The sequence below is a fragment of the Embiotoca jacksoni genome, unplaced genomic scaffold (genome assembly GCF_022577435.1).
Source record: "Embiotoca jacksoni isolate LCO1_2020_lvr unplaced genomic scaffold, fEmbJac1.0.p SCAF_10, whole genome shotgun sequence".
Lineage (NCBI taxonomy): Eukaryota > Metazoa > Chordata > Actinopteri > Embiotocidae > Embiotoca > Embiotoca jacksoni.
Window position 1 is genome coordinate 5144720 of NW_027185230.1, and position 19685 is coordinate 5164404.

The 19685-nt window shown below is 39.0% G+C and overlaps 1 protein-coding gene across 3 annotated transcripts in view; it reads right to left on the bottom strand.

Annotated features, from left to right (window-relative positions):
- Positions 1–217: 217 nt before the first annotated feature.
- The window catches only part of galt (galactose-1-phosphate uridylyltransferase), a 29289-nt gene continuing 9821 nt past the window's right edge, over positions 218–19685 (bottom strand). For 2 of the 3 annotated variants that reach the window (XM_069162340.1, XM_069162348.1), the window contains exons 7-11: positions 16550–16672; positions 11405–11537; positions 10319–10402; positions 1052–1206; positions 218–649 (exon numbers count right to left, since the gene is read on the bottom strand). In XM_069162340.1, coding sequence (XP_069018441.1) covers positions 560–649; positions 1052–1206; positions 10319–10402; positions 11405–11537; positions 16550–16672 — 585 coding nt within the window. In that variant the 3' untranslated portion in view covers positions 218–559. Of the gene's footprint in view, positions 650–1051; positions 1207–6011; positions 6147–10318; positions 10403–11404; positions 11538–16549; positions 16673–19685 lie in introns of those variants that run through there. The other variant, XM_069162355.1, reaches the window with a different exon arrangement.

Here is a 19685-nt window from a genome sequence, read left to right on the forward strand (position 1 = left end):
TGCTGCACCCTTGTACCACGTTTCACGAAAATCCAACCAGTATTTTTTTTCTGTAATCCTGCTGACAAACAAACAAACAGACAACCAAGCTGCATCGAAAACATAACCTCCTTGGCAGAGAGAAACATTTTCAAGAAACAAAGACTTTCATTTGAGTCACAAAAGAAAGCATTGTGTTGTTGGAAGAAAATATTTTGTGGTTGAAAGTTTTCCAATATAACCAAACAACAAACACAGTTTATTTAAATCCAACAGAAGGGACAGTAAGTAAGAACAGAATAATGTTCTCTCATTATTTCCTTTAAAACGTGGAGTAGGGGCTTCATACCACATTTTGTTTGATGTCCACAATTACAGTAAAGAGCCCAGTACCAGCTTTGCGGACACATAAATGTATTAAAAATATATACTGTGTATGGCACTGATGGGGACATCTCTAAGCCCTGTGTCAGTAAAGGCACTTAAACTTAGACTTTTAAAACACAAAGAAAGTCACATTTGGTTTCCAAAAAGTAAACCGTTTTAAATAATACTCTTCCATCCATCAAACAGCATTATTTCACTTTAGGCTTGCCTTTTCTCCTCCTTTTTCTTGGCTCTCTTTGGTCTTATAGTGCTCCTCTGGCAGGTTTCTCAGCTTCTCAGCAGCCTAAGACAAGAACACAGCAATAATGAGCTGAAATGCCATTTTAAAGGAACAGACAGGGAATTCACTACAGACCAGGCTACACATTATAGTTAGTTTGCTGTAAAAACTTCATTTTTTGTTGATGGACCTTTTGATGAACTCTGTTAAGACACTCACTTCCCAACTTTGACTCCATGAATTGCTTTTTTTTTTTTCAATTTATGAGGGTGCATTTACACTTGAGTCACTTACTGTAAAAAGCTGTAGATTATATTTAAATGTAATCTCAACAGGCTGAACGAAGAGGATAGAATGGAAAACATTTGTGAAAAATAGGTGTCCATATCATTGTATGTGTTGTATATTGCAGCACATACACACCAGCCCCAGTACTGTATAAATGCATGTGTATTAATGCATTACCTGTTCAGGGGTGAGGTCCCTTTGCTCCTGGGCGAGCATCTCATACCCCACCATAAACTTCTTCACTGTAGCTGAGCGCAGCAGAGGCGGGTAGTAGTGAGCATGTAGCTGCCAGTGGGAGTTGTCTTCTTTTAAATGGGGGCCAGTTGGGGCTCCTGAGAGAGAAAAGAAGGAATGGGGGACTTCAGACCAGAGACAGAACCAACCTCCAGTCAGTCAGAGGCTTTGTGCACACTGATTTCTGACTGGCAGAGACTGTACAGATGGGTTAAGGTTGTTACAGTCTCAACCACATTTCTCCACCTCTAAAGTGAACAGAGCTGCTCTGTCATCATGTCATATTATTATACATATTTAATTATTTGAGATTGACAGCTTGCGAGGTCGTGAACAACCCTGTGTTTTGTGTGAGGATCAAATCTGAAGAATGAAATTGGCAATTGTCAATGCCAGCAGTTAAGAGCCATCTGTGAACCCATCAGTCTGATGATGATTTAGCATTCGGAGGAAACGGACAATATTTTGGGCATTCCAGTGTAGCCTGTTGATATCCAAGCTAATATTTCCCCTTTTATGTGCCAGACATTGTTTAGTCTGATTAGCAGCTTGAGATGTGAGAATGGAGCTGGCGTTGAGAGACGACGTCTTCGGCTGGATTCTTTCGCAATTAGCCAGTTTACACTCAGTCAACAGTTGAAAACCATGACAACAGAGCTAAAATGTTAAATCTTAATTTTAGTTTTTAACATAGACTGTATATGAAAATGGATGTGTCCTCCTGGTCTAAAACATGAAACCAATGCAGAAGTGCCTTAAAGTGCAATACACCTGAGGGCCACAAGGGGCTGGCTCCAAAAAGCCTCTGACTGCAATTCAACTTCTTGCATGAAATACAAAGGCAGTCTTTTTTTTTTACACAAGTCATTATGGTTTCATCAGCTAGATTCACTCCTTCTGATGACTGTTTTGGTTTTCCTTCTGAAAATAACTCCATAATTAATTAGATATCAGGCCTCAAAGAGAGGTATGTTTGGGCCGTGTCTAGTTTGGTTGCGATGCCTCGGGTGCAGTCAGGCACATCGCTCCTACCTGGCTCATCTAAATATGGTCACTTCTGGCTAAAAAAAACAACAAGATTGCAACGGCCGAAATACCCCTTTAATACGTCCACTAACAAACCACACAACACGTCACAATAGGTTGTTTTTTAGAGATGAGATGAAGTTTATAGTGACGTAATGAGCTTAGTCTTTACATTGTTATTGTGTTGTATCACATTTATGTTTGATGTTTTCAGTCAGATTCTGACCACAGTGATGTTATAGTGATAAGCAGCTAAATCCAACAAAGGATGCCTTTGTGAAGTGGACATGGAGTAAACACTTCATGTAAATACATGGTAACCTGATTATAATAATAAATGAAAGGCTTGTTGTAAGAGTCATGTATGCATGGTAGAATACAGTATATTTGTATATCAGCTCTGTATATCATTGCTGTGTTTAATGCTAAGACCCACAAAGTATAAAATTGCGTCACAATACTGTCTGTTAAAAAGGTAGCAATACAGTCTACATACATAGAATATTTATTTTCTCATTGCCTCTGTGAAACAGGGGGACAAGTAAACACATGTGAAAACACAGACACTGAGTGAATGATAACGCAATCAAACACTAACGGGTAATTACGAATATGCATAGCCAGAACACAACAAGCTCATTTATCTCGCTGCCTTCCACCCGGCATGAACAAGGCCCTCTGCTCTGTAAGTCCTTCAAGCTGTGGATCAGACACCCCGCTGTCAGTTAGCTAACAAGGTAAATTAAAGAAGCAGCCATGTGCTGATTTTGTGGGCAATAGAGCCAGAATCTTACGAGTGTAACCAACAACAACAACAACAACAACAAAAAGAATAGAGCTTTTTCTATGACAACATACTTTTGTGAGGAGATGCCATCTGATGCAAAAGTGAGAACAAATGTGCCTTCTGTCGCTGTTTATCTGGATTGAGATCAGGTAACTCTGAAAATGCAGTCCTTTTCATGGTCATAAGCATCTGCATTCATCATATTTTTTTTTCCCTGTCTATAATTTGTCATCGTTTTCAAATGTTACTTGACCAAAGTTACAGAAAACTGCATGAAAATGTACGTTATTTGGTAATTATATACCTATTCACTGATCTCTGTGTAACATGTATAGCTTCTGCACTGCTTGTGTTGTCTTAATAGAAGGTAATGAAGTAATCAGGGAAGTGGAGACAGCAGTGGAATATATATCTTAAAAAAACACAAAAAGAAGTTTAAAAAAAAAAAATAAAATAAAAAAAAATCCCTGGAGACATTGTATTCACAAGAAAAGCTTCTCCTTTTGAGTCCGTTTCCTGACAATGGTGGCTGATAAGACACGGATAGAGATGACAGGAGAGTGACAGAAAGGAAACTAATGGACAGCAATAGAAAAGGGAGGAAAAAAGAAAAGCCTGAAGTGGCCAGATAAAGAATGAATAGAGACGGATGCTCCTATTAGTGGACAATTACCCTGTTTTAAATATAGTCTCTGGTGTGTTTGTGGTGCTGCATGTGTGTGAGTGTGTAACTGCAGGCATCATTTCAGAATTAACATAAAGTTACAGATATCCCTGGATAAAGGACTGCTAATCATATCTGACTGATTTTCTACTACCACCTTATATGCAGGATGATGCAAGAGATTTTATGTATTTCAATTCATGCTATAATATGGAGTCCTAGATCTCTCCGTGTCCTCGTCCTTCATCCAGCCCGTTAATATTGTCTGTGATGTGTTGTGCCTTTTCCACCTGAAGGAATAAACAGGTAGACTAATCTAATCCATGATTTCCCAGGTGACTCAAACAGCATCAGGCCACTTCTCTCTCTCTCTCTCTCTGCACTCTGCCACTAATAAGTCTAGCCCTAAATAAAAGCTGGCTGCTTCCAAATGAGCTCAAATAAAGCAGATGGGAGAACTCATTATGTGAGCCATACGTGTGTGTTCGTGTTCATGGAGAAGAATGGGCTTTCCAAAATTAGGTGGTCCGGGTGTGCAGTATGTCTACAGAATGTGTTAACACGCTACAACACGTCCATTATTACCTCAGCAGTCTCGCTCTCCTTAATCCCCTTTGATAAGATTAAAATAACACCATGATTTTGGGGGTTCAAATTTATTCTAGCAATTAAAAAAAAAAAAAAAAAAGCTGTATACACACTGATCTGCCACAACATTCAAACTACTGACAGGTAGAGTGGGTGACATTAATTATCTCCTTACTATGGCACCTGTCAAGAGGTCGAATATGTTCGGCAGCAAGCGAATAGTCAGTCGTCAAAGTTGATGTTTTAGAAGCAGCATAAATGGACAAGCGTCATGAAGTGACTGACTTTGACCAGAACCAAATTGTAATGGCTGGCTGACTAAATTAAGGGTATCTCCAAAACAGCTGGTCTTGTGGGTTGTTTCTGGTATGCATTGGTAGTATTGCATTGGTCACCAATGGTGAAGCCTGGGTCCTAATCCATGTGGATGTTATTTAGACACGTGCCACCAACCTAAACATTGTTGCAGACCACGTACACCTTACCATAGCAACAGTTTTCTGTGACGGCACTGTGAAATTGCAGCACAAATGTAGGTGCATTGGTAATTTTGTGTGGCGTAAGTGGCTTTTTTTCTCGGCTAGATTTTCTTAATCTTGCCAGCCGTGCGAGACCACAGATTGTAAAACACACAAAATGTTCAGAGCAATTTACACACAGCGACTAAGGTAATTTAATTAATGATTGCAAAATAAATAAGGCACACTCAGACCATGGTGCAGTACATTTATTAACACCACTTCATAGGTGGAGCGCTTTGCTCCTTATAAGTGTTGTTAATAAATGAATCGAGTCAGGAGCTTTAAATGCGTAATTTACTTATGATCACTCCTCAACATCGTTCAGCACCAGATTTCACTATATTGGATGAGTGTTCTTTGTTCACTTTGACATTTAATTAATGCCACTGTTTGGCATATATAAGACAGGTTTTTGGCGTATATCATTGAACTGCTTCCTACACTGGGCGGCGGTTCTCACAATACTAGGAGAAAAGTTATTTATAATATTAATTGACCTCTTCCAAATTCAATTTAACATGATCAGCCCATGTAGGCGGGCTCGTAATACCATAAACTCTGTGATTATAGCCTGGAGCTCCAGACAAGTATGTCAGTTTCTTCCTGCATAAAGTTTAGATGGCAGTATCGGTTTGATCCTTCTTCATTCATAAGAAACTGACAATTCGCTTTGTCCCAGGGGTCTTAAAGGGAATTAGATGAGCTGATTTGATTGGCCATCATTGAAGTTGGCTGTGAAACATCTTCGAATTATTCCCATCATCATATACAGTAGTTGTGAGTCATCTCTCATCCCTGGTTTACATGAAAACAAGACCATAGTAAGGGGAGTCAACCTTGTGCGTTGTGCACTTTCCTCCCACATAATGTGCAACAGCAGATTCCCTTGCCTGTAACCTTTTTATTTTTGAAGAAAAAATAAATATGTTTAACAAAGAAGCATATTTAATTGCATTGAATGTTGTAATATTTGACTTTTTTTTTAACACATTTCTATGAGGTGCACAACATTTTTCACATGACTAGGTAGGTAGGTAGGTAGGTAGGTAGGTATATACTTTATTAATCCCCGAGGGGAAATTTTTTTTCGCCACAGCAGCATACATACAGAAGCAATAATAGAAACAATAGAATAAAATAATAGAATAGAATATATAATAGAAAAGCAATAAAATAAAATAGCTGTAAAAAATATAAATATAAAATGCACAGTATATACAGTATATATACAGTACATTAAATATCTATATATATTATATACAACAAACCAATAAACACAATAAAGACTATAAACAAATAGTAATTTTATGCGGTACATTTGCTAATTTGTACTGTACTGTAACATTTGATACCAAAGTCAATATTTACTTTACTGCTTTCTTGGTCTTTGTCTATCTTCTTTAATTCTGCCCTGCATTTCTGGCTCTCTCGACAGTCTCGTCACTCTTTCCTCTGTTTTGAATAACAAGAAACAGAAGGGTGCTAATGAACCAAACTGTAATATTTCACAAGTAATTTAATGTGTAGGTGTTATCATGGGGTTTTACAGCTCTCTCTCTCTCTCTCTCTCTCTCAATGACTGTCCCTTCCCCAGACTAAGGCAGCTTACATGGTAATATATTTTCAGTCGGCAGCTCAAAGGTAACCTGGCTACACCAGACTACTGCTGACCGCTAACCTGTTCGCGTTAACGTTCGCTCAGCCACTCTGAAGGTCAGACCAGAGTCAGCGACCAGTGTCGGTGATGACGTTGAAGTCAAGAGTTTTTTTTTCCAAATGTAGTAGCAGCAGTGGTAGAGTTTCGGTACATACTGATTGGTTAAAGCTGCTCCATCAGTTTTAAAATTAACCCGAGATCTACGGCCAGTAGAATGCAACGACTGGAAACGATTTCCTACGGAGTGTCGCCCAGACCAACGTATTCACGCAGTCAGTCTGGAAACACCAAGCTAGCTCGAAGGCAGTCAGCCCTGAAAGGTTCATCTGACCTGCCAGATCCACTGCTATCATTTCCCTCTTTAATGTTTTTTTGGACCTTGTAGCCATTTCCAAATTCCACTCATTCTGCTTGCTAAAATCACGGAGTGAGGAGTCAGAATCCGACTGTGTCAAGCCAACTTTATCGTTATGCTTTATCGCATGTCACATCACATCATCCTTTGTGGCCAAGAACAGGCTAATTTTATTTCTAAAATATTTAAGGATTAACAACAAATGTTTACATAATTGTAATGTGATGTGGTAACGTAATATCTATTTTCTGTAATAAAGTCAACTTTAATGACAATTTTTTTTGGACATGGGCCATTTGCAGTGCGATATCCCTGTGGCAGATGTCTTGACTCAAAAAAAAAGAAAAAAATAATCATTCTGTTTGCCACATAAAACAGGTGCACCTCTCCACTCCCTACTGATCTTCAACACTTTTTTGTGACCTGTAAATTTTAGTCTCTAAACAAACCAGAATAGAAGACTAACGCCAAAACTTGACACAGGATCAGCAGGAGCTTTCGCCACAGGTGGCTTTAGACTTTAGATTTGCTTCAAAGATTTGATATCGGATAAAATAAAAAGTGTCCTCTCCTGCCTTCTGTCCTTTTCGCCCCACTAGAGTTTAGGTGGAAATAAATCATCTCTCTTTTTTTTTTTATAAACTTTATATCTTTCATGTGCGCTTCCTGCCCTGAAAACGAAAAAGAAAAAGAAACAGCAAAAGATTGACAGCAGCACATCAACCCAGGTAGGTCTTTAAAAAAAATATATATGAAGCTTCATTTTCAGAAACTGATCTGAGATGATAATAATGCCTCAAAAAATGGACTCTCTTGAAACATAAAATTTTACTTCTTGACCATGAAGCTGTGGACTAAATTAAAGAATAATAAATTCAACCTTGTGATTATTTATTATTACTCAGACTTCAGGTACCTGATTTGTACCTTAGAAATGGAAAATACAGCAGACACGATAGTAGAAGAAAAAAAAACTGTGGGTGTGCTTAAGGACGCTGTGCTCTGAACTAAATGCTCCCTTTAGCGTACTAATCTGCTCACAAAGACAATGCTAACATAATGTATGGCAGGTACAATTACTATGTTTAGTTAATTTAGTGTATTAACATGCTAACATATGCTACATTTGAACTAAACACAAAGCTGCAGCTGATGGGCATGTGGTAGTTTTTTCAGGTATTGGAGCCTACGATGGTGTTAAATGATCACCAAAATTATCTTAATCCATCAGGGACAAGGACATGTCTGTAAAAAAATATCATGGCTATATGGTTAGTGAGCAGTGAAATTTCCTTTCACTAAAAACCACTCAAGACACAGCGGCTGCAGGGATTGAACCTGCAACCTTTAGCTTAAACAAGGATCGCTCTGACCACTCAGTCATGGTGACACCGCTCTCCTTCCTGTCATTCATCACCTCATCGCGTCACTGCACTCTGCTAACCTCTGTTCCAGTTTAAACCTGATGGACGGCGTTCCTCTGACCTCAACCACAGTATGTTCCCGTCACTGCATCAGTGCAGACATAATATCAGCCAATACTTCCACTGAGCATTACAATAACTTAGTAGAAAAAGAGATATATTGAAAGCAAACACCTTTCTGTCCAAAGCTTGCAGCCGAATGTGTTTGTGCAAGCTGCTTCGTCATAGCAGATTTATTTTAGATGGATATTTGAGATGCAAATCACGGTTCATGTTTTCTTAAAATGAAAAAGTAATTCAGCCCATGTTGCACGGAGTGTTTTTTTAGCACTACTTTTATTTTGCGTTCCCTTGCAATATGTTTTGCGACTCAGAAAAAATGAAAGAAGAAACTGATTGCAGGAGAATGCAAAACATATTGTGAGGAAACACAAAACATATTGTGAGGAAACACAAAACATATTGTGAGGAAACACAAAATATTGCGAGAAAACGCAAATATATTACAAGGGGACACAAAATATATTGTGGAGTAAAAAAAGATATATTGCGAGGGAATGCAAAAGTAGTACTCAAAAATGTTTTCACCATGACCCTTTAGGGATCCCATACAAAGATAACATTTCCCTATATCTTTTTAATTTATATATTTATTTATTAACCTACGAACTGTCCCATGACTGTCTTAAATTTCCTCTTAAGGGAAATGAGTAATGGGAGATAAAGGAAACTGATAGCAAACACACAAAAAAATAATTAGTTGTGTATGGAATAACAGTTAAACAAATACATGAATTCTAATGCTAGAGGTTGCTACACCTTTGCTCAGCGTTTACATGTCACTTCATGCCAATTACAACTTTTCACCATACAACTTTATTTACAGCTTGTTTGTGCTGCCCTCTAGTGGCCAAAAAACAATGAATACGGGTTTACGACTTCTTGCAACCATGTGTTTAAATAGAGGCTTATTTTAATGTTAAAACAATATATAATATAAAGTTAATGACACCCATTCAGTCAGTGTCGCTTTCCAAAACTGCTTGACCGCTTTATCATTCAGATACGCAACAGACCGTTGTGCAGTTTCTGTGTCTACATGCTACTTTATCAGCAGTAAAAGCCTGACATTACACAACGAATGAGTGCTAACTGTGAGAACTCCTGCTTTACATGAAGATAGACCAGAAAAGAGATAGAGTAAGTAAGTGGGCGACATCAAAGCTGAGGTTTTCTCATTTAATTTATTACAGCAGGGATGATTGAAATGCCACGAGTTAAGTAACCTGCAGAAAGTGCGCGCTGCACCTTAACTCACATATATTTATCCCATAACGTTGGACAAGCTAATTCATTTTCATACTCTTTGTAATTTTTGGGTTGGTATACGATAGGTGATTTAGCAAAATTATAGTAGAAAGAAAACACACAAGGAGATTGGTGGAGGATGTGAAGATTAGCTCTCTGGATGTGAAATGAATACACATCACAGAGTGAAAGTTGGCTTTAGTAAGAAAGAGAAGGAAGGATAGAAAGAAGACAAAGTAAGGAAACAACAAAGGAAGAGGAAATTGAAAAGAGAGAGACAGCAGTGCAAAGGGTGTAAAGAGGAAGGTGAGAGGAGGCATCTTATCTGATGGTTGTATAGTTAAAAAAAAAAAAAAAAGACAGAATAAATGCAGGATTACAAGGCATGTGTAAAAGTGGAAATGGAAGGGATTTAGTGTATTAACAACCTGAGGTGTGGGACTGTCAGAAAAACTTAACCAAGGTGTGACCGAATTTTAATGCACCTCTTCCCTCCATATCATTTCTCTGTCCTCTTTAGTTTGGTGTAGAACAAGAAGAATCCTGACTGGGAAAAGGTGAAAAGACTCGACATCACGAACTTGAGGACAGATTTTTTTTTTTTTTTTAGATCACAGTTACAGAAAAACACTGCCCTCAGACGCCTGAGTTTGTGCTGTATACTTCACATAGACTAAGTGAATTAACAGACAGCTGACTTGATGTCTGAACCGCACCCAGGTTATCGCTGTACACTCCTCCATTTCACTAATCAATGCAATTTATGTAAAAAATGATCTTTTATCTTTTCTGCCATCTGTCCCTCACTGCTTCTAGCACTCTACAAAAAACTTTTTTTTCTTTTAAAGCCCTCCCCATTCCCCCACTTTTTTTTTCTTACCGTGCCAGCCCATGGAGTAGGGAAAAGACACTTCAAACAGATTGTCATACTTGGTCAGCAGTCGCTTCATAATGGCAGCCAGATCTGATAAACAGCAAGACAGACAGAGATAAACATGAGAAAACAGCAGGAGTGTGGATTAGAGGGAGACAGAAGAAGACATTTGCTCTTGAGTATTGTTCATAATGAATGACATGAGGACGGGCAGCTGAAGAGAGGCGATGTGCAGTAAGAGTGAACAAAAAAGTTCAAACTGAGACCTGACTCTATAAACTGAAAGAAGATAAAACTTTCATTAATCTTGGGGGATATTAAATATAGAAGTCAGACAGAGCAGAGACAAAAAGTTAAATAAACACATTTCTTTTTTACACAAAAACACTGGACAGACAGAAAGCATCAGAGTAGGGATTCAAACTTGACAGTTAATAATCAATTCATCATTAGTATAAGCTTTTAAAATATTTTTTTTTAAAAATTATTCATTAAAACTTTATTCAACATCTGAAATATTTTACAGCACAAACCCAAACAAATAAGGGTTATACATCTGGGAATATGTTGGGTAATTTTATCATTAATCAATATATACTGTAATCTTTACAATCTTTGGAGGCTTGACAGGGAGAACAATACATGCCAACCACCTTAAACCTTAATGTACATCCTGTATTTGGAATTATGTTAACTATGGAAAAAAATACATTTGCTTTTTAATTAAAACTGCCACATATTGTGGCACAAAAAAGGAGGGCTGAAAAAAAATCTCCAACATATCTAATCAAAGGCATGTTTAATTGTAATTGAGTTTAACTGTAAGTAATTGTATTATGTTTCCAATAGTTATATATTTCAACACAATGACACCACTTTATGAACTCAAAGTGTGCAAAAGTGTTTCGTATTTTATGTTTCTTCTTCTGGGAAGCTTGAATGTGCTGTGAATGAGCATGGAAGTTCCCGATCAGGAATCAAACCAGCAGGCCTTTAATGAGTCGCAGAGTCACCTTAAACTGCTCTAAATTGCCTTATCGCTCTCTGAGTCACTCAGTCTGTCAGCATCTTTACACACAAACACACACTCACCCTCCCTCTCCTCGCTTGTCAGGTCATTGACTCTGAGGACATGTCGCCGTGGTAACAGCAGCGTCTGATATGGCCACGTGGCCCAATACGGAACCACCGCCAGCCAATCCGAACTCTCCACCACCACTCGCTCCTAAGAGGGGACACGCATTAAAATGGTTTTAGACTGTGCATGAAAGCAATATCATGTGAAATATATTTTAACATTTTTATAAAGTTTATTTTTTTTTCCCAGAAAAGACAATCAACCAAAGCTAAAGTGAAACAAAACCCTCCAGGTGCCAGAGTAGGAAAGCTTAATTCCAAATAAAATTAATATTTGTACAAATGCAGATGACTTCAAATCCAATGTGACACCAATCAGACAACTTTGTATGCACATATGTTGTAAGTTTACCTTCCTCAGGAGTATTGTGTGCATTTCATGCCATTAGTGTCATTTGTCATTGTTGTTCAGATTTTTCAATGGTTTTAAAACAATTAACACCATTTCCCACAAGACTAATGCCCAGTAACCAATATATTTAAACTGTAGAAAAAAATTGTTGCATGCTGATACAATTTAAAATAAATCTGTAGTTCTTCTGAGCACAATATCACTCAGAAGAAAAACAATGGTAAAGTAAAGCTTAATAGTCAGTCATTCATAGATTATTTTTAGGTAAACTGCTATTTTAACTTCAGACAACGCAATCCAACACATATGGGCAAATTAGTTTGTTACAGTTAATAACTGTGTAATCCTCAACAGTTTTGTAGCTCAACGTTAATTTTAAAATGGCAAAAGAATGACTGAACCTCACAAAAATGTACGCACATTACATCAGAATTAACACACATATACAAATATATATATAGACACAAACTTGATCGGACCACTTTGGCTCACTTATAACATGCATTCAGACCAGAACAACAGAAATACAAAAAGGAATACTGAGGTAAAAAAAAAAAAAAATGACAAAGAGTAGGTTGACTGAGCACCCTCTCATTTCATAATAAAGTGAGTTCAGAATGATAATAAAACAGGTCAGTCAAGATTGGCTGTTTGCAGCAAGAAGCCAAATTATCATAGTGTTTAAATGCAGAAAGTGTCTAAAGCTGAGATTTAACAAGCTGATGAGTGCACACAAACACGCCCTGACCTTGCTATTACAAACCATCAGAAATAGATTAGCTCATTGTATGTGTGCGCGCTGAATAGCTGCAGGAATCTGATGCAAGCCAGCTCCATACTAATCCTCAACGACCACATGGAGTCTGTTTGTTGTTTTTCTTTGCATTGTGCTGCCAGTTACTGCGTGTTAACACACTGCTTTGTCTGATCACAAGCAAAAATGGAAATGCTGGCCTGTAAAGGCCTCAGAGCATAAACAACATTTTGTGATAGGATCAATGATTGATTTTTGCAGTTTTTTCAAGGCCACTTGGGGGAAGAAGAAATCCATAACAAGCTGAAAAACAAAGCTCTGACAAAGTATCACCTCATAAAATGATTATGGGGTAAAGCTAAACAACAGGCTGTTAAGACAGGCAGCAGAATAAGAGCAACACTAACATTCATAACAAATGCATTTCAAATAGTCCTTTACCTTTTAGCTCTGATTTGGTCTTCACCAAACCCTGAGAAAAATATGTATGTCTTTGGCTGCTACATGCTCCTCTGTGGTCACAAGATAGTTGCTAACTTGTTTGGTGCTGGGCAGGTAGCATAACGTTGGAAACAGGAATCATGAGAGTGGCGTGACCGAACTACACGGTTAATGTGCCTGGAAGCAAAACAAAGAGCCGAAAGAGGCTAAAAACACTCTGCGGGGCTGCAGAGTTGAGCGATACGCTTGAGTGAGTGTCAATAACGCCGAGCAACAACATCTGATTCACAAATACCTCACATGGGATTATATGATGTGTGATTCCATTTGCCATATACTGTATGAAGAAGTCGTGGTTGTTGTAGTAATAGGCTTAGTGGCTCACATGGCACCCCCCTCCAGCCGTTAGCTGTACCTCAGCTACTCACATAGCTCTCAGACACTGTAACGTTTAGTCATATAGGCGAGTTCCAACCAAAACAGATGAATACGCTTCTTTTATGTGAACAATAATAAATTCATACTCAACACACACATACTTAACAACTGGTTGGAGACCCCTGGTTTAGTCCTTCACATGCTAAACGTGTCCCGCACAAACATAATCTTTGCACCACATTTGGTTTGTTGAGATTTGGTCACTTTCTATCCGACTCAACCATGACCAGAGGCAGCTGGAAAAAACTGAAAACAGCCATTATTATTACATAAATATATATATACAGCGATATGTAAATGATCCCGTCCCTGCAGTCCAGAGATTTACATATGAAACATGTTTCTGGTGTTCAGCCTTGTGGCACCATCCATGTGGCTTGTTGTGTTTTGGATGTGCAAACTGGGTTTCCTCCAGGTATTCCAGTACACAAGCAGAAAACAACTTACTGTGAATAGTCCTGCCTTCACCCTGCTCCATGTCTCCAACCTCACAACTGGAGTTGTTATGCAATGCAGAGCTGACAGGTAGTCTCTCTCCGACAAACCCGATTATCAGTAATCAGACGCCAAAGCAGAGAGTCAAATATGAATCCCTCATAGTTTCGAAAAGCTTATCGAGCAAGGCGTTAGTGCATAATTGATGGATCTACAGGGGATATTGTGATGTTTAATAACTGTGGAGGAAAACACAGAGTTATCTAACAGGATTACAAAGTGTTCACTTCTCCTAATGAAGTGCGTATGGGATTCTATTTAGTGCCTGGAGCAACACCACTGAGATTATTGCATCTCTTTTAACATATATTTTGGAGAAAATAAGTGAAGAATGTAAAAGAGGAAATTGTGTGGAAAAGTATTTTGTCAGCTAAGTATGAACATTTTATTCGGTTTGCCTTTACTAGTTTCATCTTCTTTTTTTTTTTTTTTTTTTTCAAAACCTAACAAATAATACTTCATTTTTCCTGGTCCAGATTTCAGCTTTAATCTTCCTTCTTAAGACTACTCCCCCCACTTGTTTTCCACTGCACCTGTTCTCCTATACTTTTAACCGGATTATAAAGGAAGAGTGGGATGAAGACGGAGATGGAGAGGGAAAGATTGAGGATGGAGGTGTGAGTTGAAAACAGAGAGAGGAAGCGGAAGGGGGGGCGGGGGGGCGTCCTAAAACAGACACCTCACAGACAGCAAATCCCAGAGTTTTATTCAATTAGCTTAGAAAGTTTTTGTTTCAAAGTCAAGAGTGTCACCTGGGAGCCAAAGCCCAATTCAGACTCCTCTAAACACTGCAGTGTGCCAATTTACGGTCCTAACCTGGGGTCAGAGAGACAGGAGCAAGGAGAGAGGAGACACACACACACACACACACACGCACACACACACACACACATACACACACACACACACACACACGCTAGTGGTGGACACGGTATTCTTGCACACATACACACACACACACACACACACACACACTCACTCCTGCTTCCACTCTGATTTTATAAAGGTCAGTCCCCATGAGTAGCTGTCGAGGAGATTCAAGTGTCTACTCTGCTCTTCTGAAAACCTTAATGCTATCCTCTATCTCACTCACACACACACACTCCCAGTAGAACAGGTCAGCTCATTCCCTGAATGAATCAGTGGCTTTTTTTCTTACCGGCACCTCTCTGTTGTGTGGGTGCGCACACGTGTGTGTGTGTGTGTGTGTGTGTGTGTGTGTGTGTGTGTGTGTGTGTGTGTGTGTGTGAGATTTTGTGTCTCAGTTTGTTCTAACTTGCCTATTTCTTCTCTTTGTCCTTTTCTTTTGTTCTCTCTCCTCCTCTTTTCAACCCCTTTACTTCTCTGCCTCCGTCTTACTTTGGCCTTAAACTCCTTTAAATTAATCAGAAAGTTTCGAAAAGCTTTGTAACGAAGGGCAGAAAATAACATCATGTTTCTTAGTAAGCAATCCGAACAAACAGTAAATAATATGGATGAAATAAAGAAAGAAAACGGCAGTACATTTTTGCATGTGTGTACCTCTTGCACATAATTCCAGTGAAATGCTAAAAGATTTTGCAGATACAGGAATACAGAAACCATGCACAACACTGGATCATACTAGCACAAAAAAAAAAGCATTGGAAGATTGCTCTACCAACTCAATAAAAACATGCAATTTGTTGATTAACACTTAAACTCCAAGTGCAAGTACAGTACATATGGAAGCCTCATTAGGAAAAGATAACCTGCCAGCACGTTTTACTGGCTTATAGGCAGCTAAACACAAGTGGAGCCAGTTTCAAGAAAGGTTTTTAGCTGTGAATATAACCTGAGATTAGGTATATTAAGAAATAAAACAGCATGAGCAAGCTATTTCCCCACAGTCTGAGGTAGTGAGGTAAAAAATTTGTGTCTTTCGACTTTAACCCACTGGCAGAGTTCATTCACGGCTTCCACCGAGTGTCTGCTGACTAATAAGACATTTGCCAACATGCTAAATGTGCTCAGTGCTGTCTTCAGTGGTTACTGCTGCTGATGCTCCACACACACGGCTGGAGAATCACTCAAACACACACAAAGACACACGGAGTTTTCATAATCTTCACGCGGGTTGAAGATGGATGCTGCAGCATTATGCTAATGAGCATATTTGCTGTCCAATCACACGCTTCACTGACTGAGCGACAGGCAGAGGATGCGGATGGGAAATCAAAAGAGAAGGGTGAACTCGGAGAAAGAGTAGAGAGTAGATGAAGGGGGAGGCAGTGAGGGCGAGTCACGGTTTTGCGTCTTGTATTTAGAGACACTTTTAAAACACTCCTTGCAAGTTTAGTATCGCACAGTTCCCTCAGTGTCCAATGCCAGACATGTAACTGCTAATTATCATGAAGCATTGCAACACGTAATTTAATCAAACAGGCCTTTTAAGCCATGTAAAATGGTTCAATTTAGCATATTTGATCTCTATAGCCTGGCAGACCAGATTTATACTTCTTCATGTTGCATATGTTAAGCGAGAGATTTATTTCAGTTTTAGTCTGTGTTTATAGACCCTGACTCTAACAATAACTTCACCTCACAGGAAAAGTAAATTGCAAGGCAAACATTTGCATTATTTACCAAAAGCGTGCTGTACCTGTTTCTCGGCCTCTTGTTTGGCGTACTGCAGCAGCAGCGGCTCTCCGTGTTTCTGATGGTATGCTCTCTGGCAGCGGTCTGACTGAGCTGGCTCATTAGGCAGAAAGTTGCTGGCCCACACCTATTACGTCAAAGAAAGCAGGAGGAAGATGGAGGAAGATGATGAAAATGAGAAAATAAATCTAGAATAACGTGCACGTGTGTTTGTACTACAGTCTATTTAGAAAATTAAACCAGACCATTTTCTCCCACTGCTCTGATTCAAAATGACCACATTACATTTGTGATTTAAAAGGGTTATCGGTCAAAATGGCTCCATCAATAAATACTTTACAGATGTAGAGATTTCTGGGTTTCAAAACACTTTTTTTTTTTTTTTTCTTTCAGCAGCAACCGCCAGGACTAAAAATAAATTAAGGCAATGCGGAAGCACTGTAAACTGCAGTTCCTCTAATGGCCACTTGTGATTTGCTCCAAAAGCGAGTAAGCCCCATCGACCCCCATGTTAAAATGCCCAACCTCACAGCAGAAATGAATCTGTTTACAACCTGGTATAAAGAACAATTTTGGTCTCTATAACTAATCTCCCCTTTCATGACAACTGTACGGAGGGAGAATTTATTCATAACTCACCAGTTTACATTGTATTAAAGCTTGGAATTAGGCACAATTAAGGGAGGGACTTCTTAAAGTGCCAGGTGGGAAACATCACACTGACTGTAAACTCTAACCTTGGACTGTCAGGGAGAAGATGTGCTGGTTTCAGCAATCGGGCTGAATTCATCCCGCCTCAGCTCCGTCTTTGCCCAATTTTAAATTAATCGTAAATTAGGCCAAATAAGTAAAGCCAAAAGGGCAACAGTCAGAGAAACTCACACTGCGCTTCAAAACCGGTCTTCAGGAAAGAATATAGCTATATCTGAATTATAATCTGTGGACGATTGTTAGGTTGTTCGCTTACATTATGTACCTCGTCAAACCGCTAACACACAGTGTATAATATAGCGTACTGAAAATAATCTACAACCATGAGTTTAAGGTGAGGGGAAAAAAAGACCTAGGATTGTCATAACAACACCTTTCTTCCTGTCCTCTTCAGCCTTACGTGCATGTCCTCCTAAATCTACTGCATTTTGGGAAGTTATCATCTCAGTTTTCCGTTCTTTCCAAGTCACCCGAATCCGCACCTGGTAGCTGCTTTCCCTCTTTTCTCAACCAGAGTCTCACATGCCGAAGTGTTCCAGTTGTTCCTGGTTCCAGGGCCATCAGTCACTCATGTTATGACCTGTCTATAACCTTCCCACTCAGACATGTATTGATTGCCTGCCCACCTCTTGCCGAACTGTAACCTTGTTATATGGCCTTCGTCGAGTGCATTTAGCTCCCCCAATCCAGCCTGTCTATCTGCACTACCAGAATAAAAGCAGGCATGATGTTTATCATAAATTCAAGTATGTATCATTTCATACAATACGGAAATTATGAAATTACATTTACATTTTCAATTTACACGTTACCAGATATATTGTAAGATGTGTAACCATATTACTTCACAATTGCAGAAAAAAAACCAAGAAATCAGATGTTTGTGATCTTTAAGCCAAACCTAAACAAAGACTAAAAAGCAATATTCAATGTGCCCATAAAGTCACACACACAAAATGAAGTTTCTAATTGTGATAATAACATCTCCAGAACAGCTGATGAGGTAAAACAGTTGTTTTGATAGCTAACTGTGACAAACAAATTGTTCAAACTTTGCCCTTATCAGCCACCAACTGGCTCTCCCTACCACACCGTATTCACCCTCAATGACACGTCTGTTTGAACTGTGATTAACAAAATGAGCATCCCCGCAGAAAACTGGGTCTGATGTTCCATATCACGAGATAATGTCGGCCATTTCATTTGTGAAATGGCTTCATTATATATTTCTACTGCATTTCAAAAAGCTTGCGCTTTAGAGGCTGTTAAAGAGTTCAACATTCACCCACAGTGCTGCAGGATAAATCACTGCCTGAGATAACAGTTACTGAGGTTTGAAGGTAGCTATTTACATAAGTTTTTTTTCTTTTTTTTAAATTAGCAGCAACTCTGATGATATATGCAGGAAAGCAAACTGTGTGAGAGAACTGTATATTCATGCTCTGATGAGTGAAACCCTCACCGGAATATTGATCAGTTATTGCTGCACTGAGAAACATGGCTGTGTGTGTGTGTGTGTGTGTGTGTGTGTGTGTGTGTGTGTGTGTGTGTCTGATTCTTTTGGCCACTTGTTTGGTGTCTTTTCAATGTTTGAGTTATTTTTTTTTTTTTACTCCTTTCACTGTATCATTTCATTGAAAGTGTCATCAGGAGTAGATTTCCTAATTATACTATTCCATCACATCATGAACAGAGCAAAACTCGGAGCCCTCCTTCGGCTGCTTTAAGCAGCACTGCTTTAGGCTGCATTGCAAATTGTTTCCTGATTAAACATTCCTCCACTTTTTCACCCAGAATGCAGTGCGGGAATGACAGTGTGAGAAGCTCCAATAAATTATTGTTCCCCTCTTTACTACACGGGAGAATAAGCCAGGGAAAATAAGTTCATGGGGGAAATGCTAAAAGGGTCCTCTTGGAGATGAGGAGTTTTTTGTTTTTGTTTTTTCCGTTTAAGAGTCCTGCTGGCCTTGCCTTTAGGATACGTGTGGTATTCAGTAGCTGCATTGTTGTCACTTTTGATCCATGTCTGTACATAAAAGTGGATGTAGCTTCGGGGTCTTAAAACTTAGGCCAGTGCCTATACTGCTTCTGGCAATCCATCTGAAAATAATCCGATCATTCATTAAATATTAGATGTTTGGGTCTGTTTGATTGACAGGCCTGTGGTGTATCAGATTTTTTTTCCACAGGTGGGCACGGTGTGCTCGGATATCGAGTCAGATTCACCGCTCCCTCCTCTCCAGCTCCTTCAAATTCTCGCTCCAAAACACATGTTGAAGGCCAAAATCCGAACTCGAGGCTTCATAACGACGGCTCACAAACCAATGGGTGACGTCACTGTCTATTATCACTTGTTTAAACTCTTGAAATAGCACTCACTGTACGATAAAGCAAGTGGAATTAGATCATATTTTTAAGTAGCTGGACGT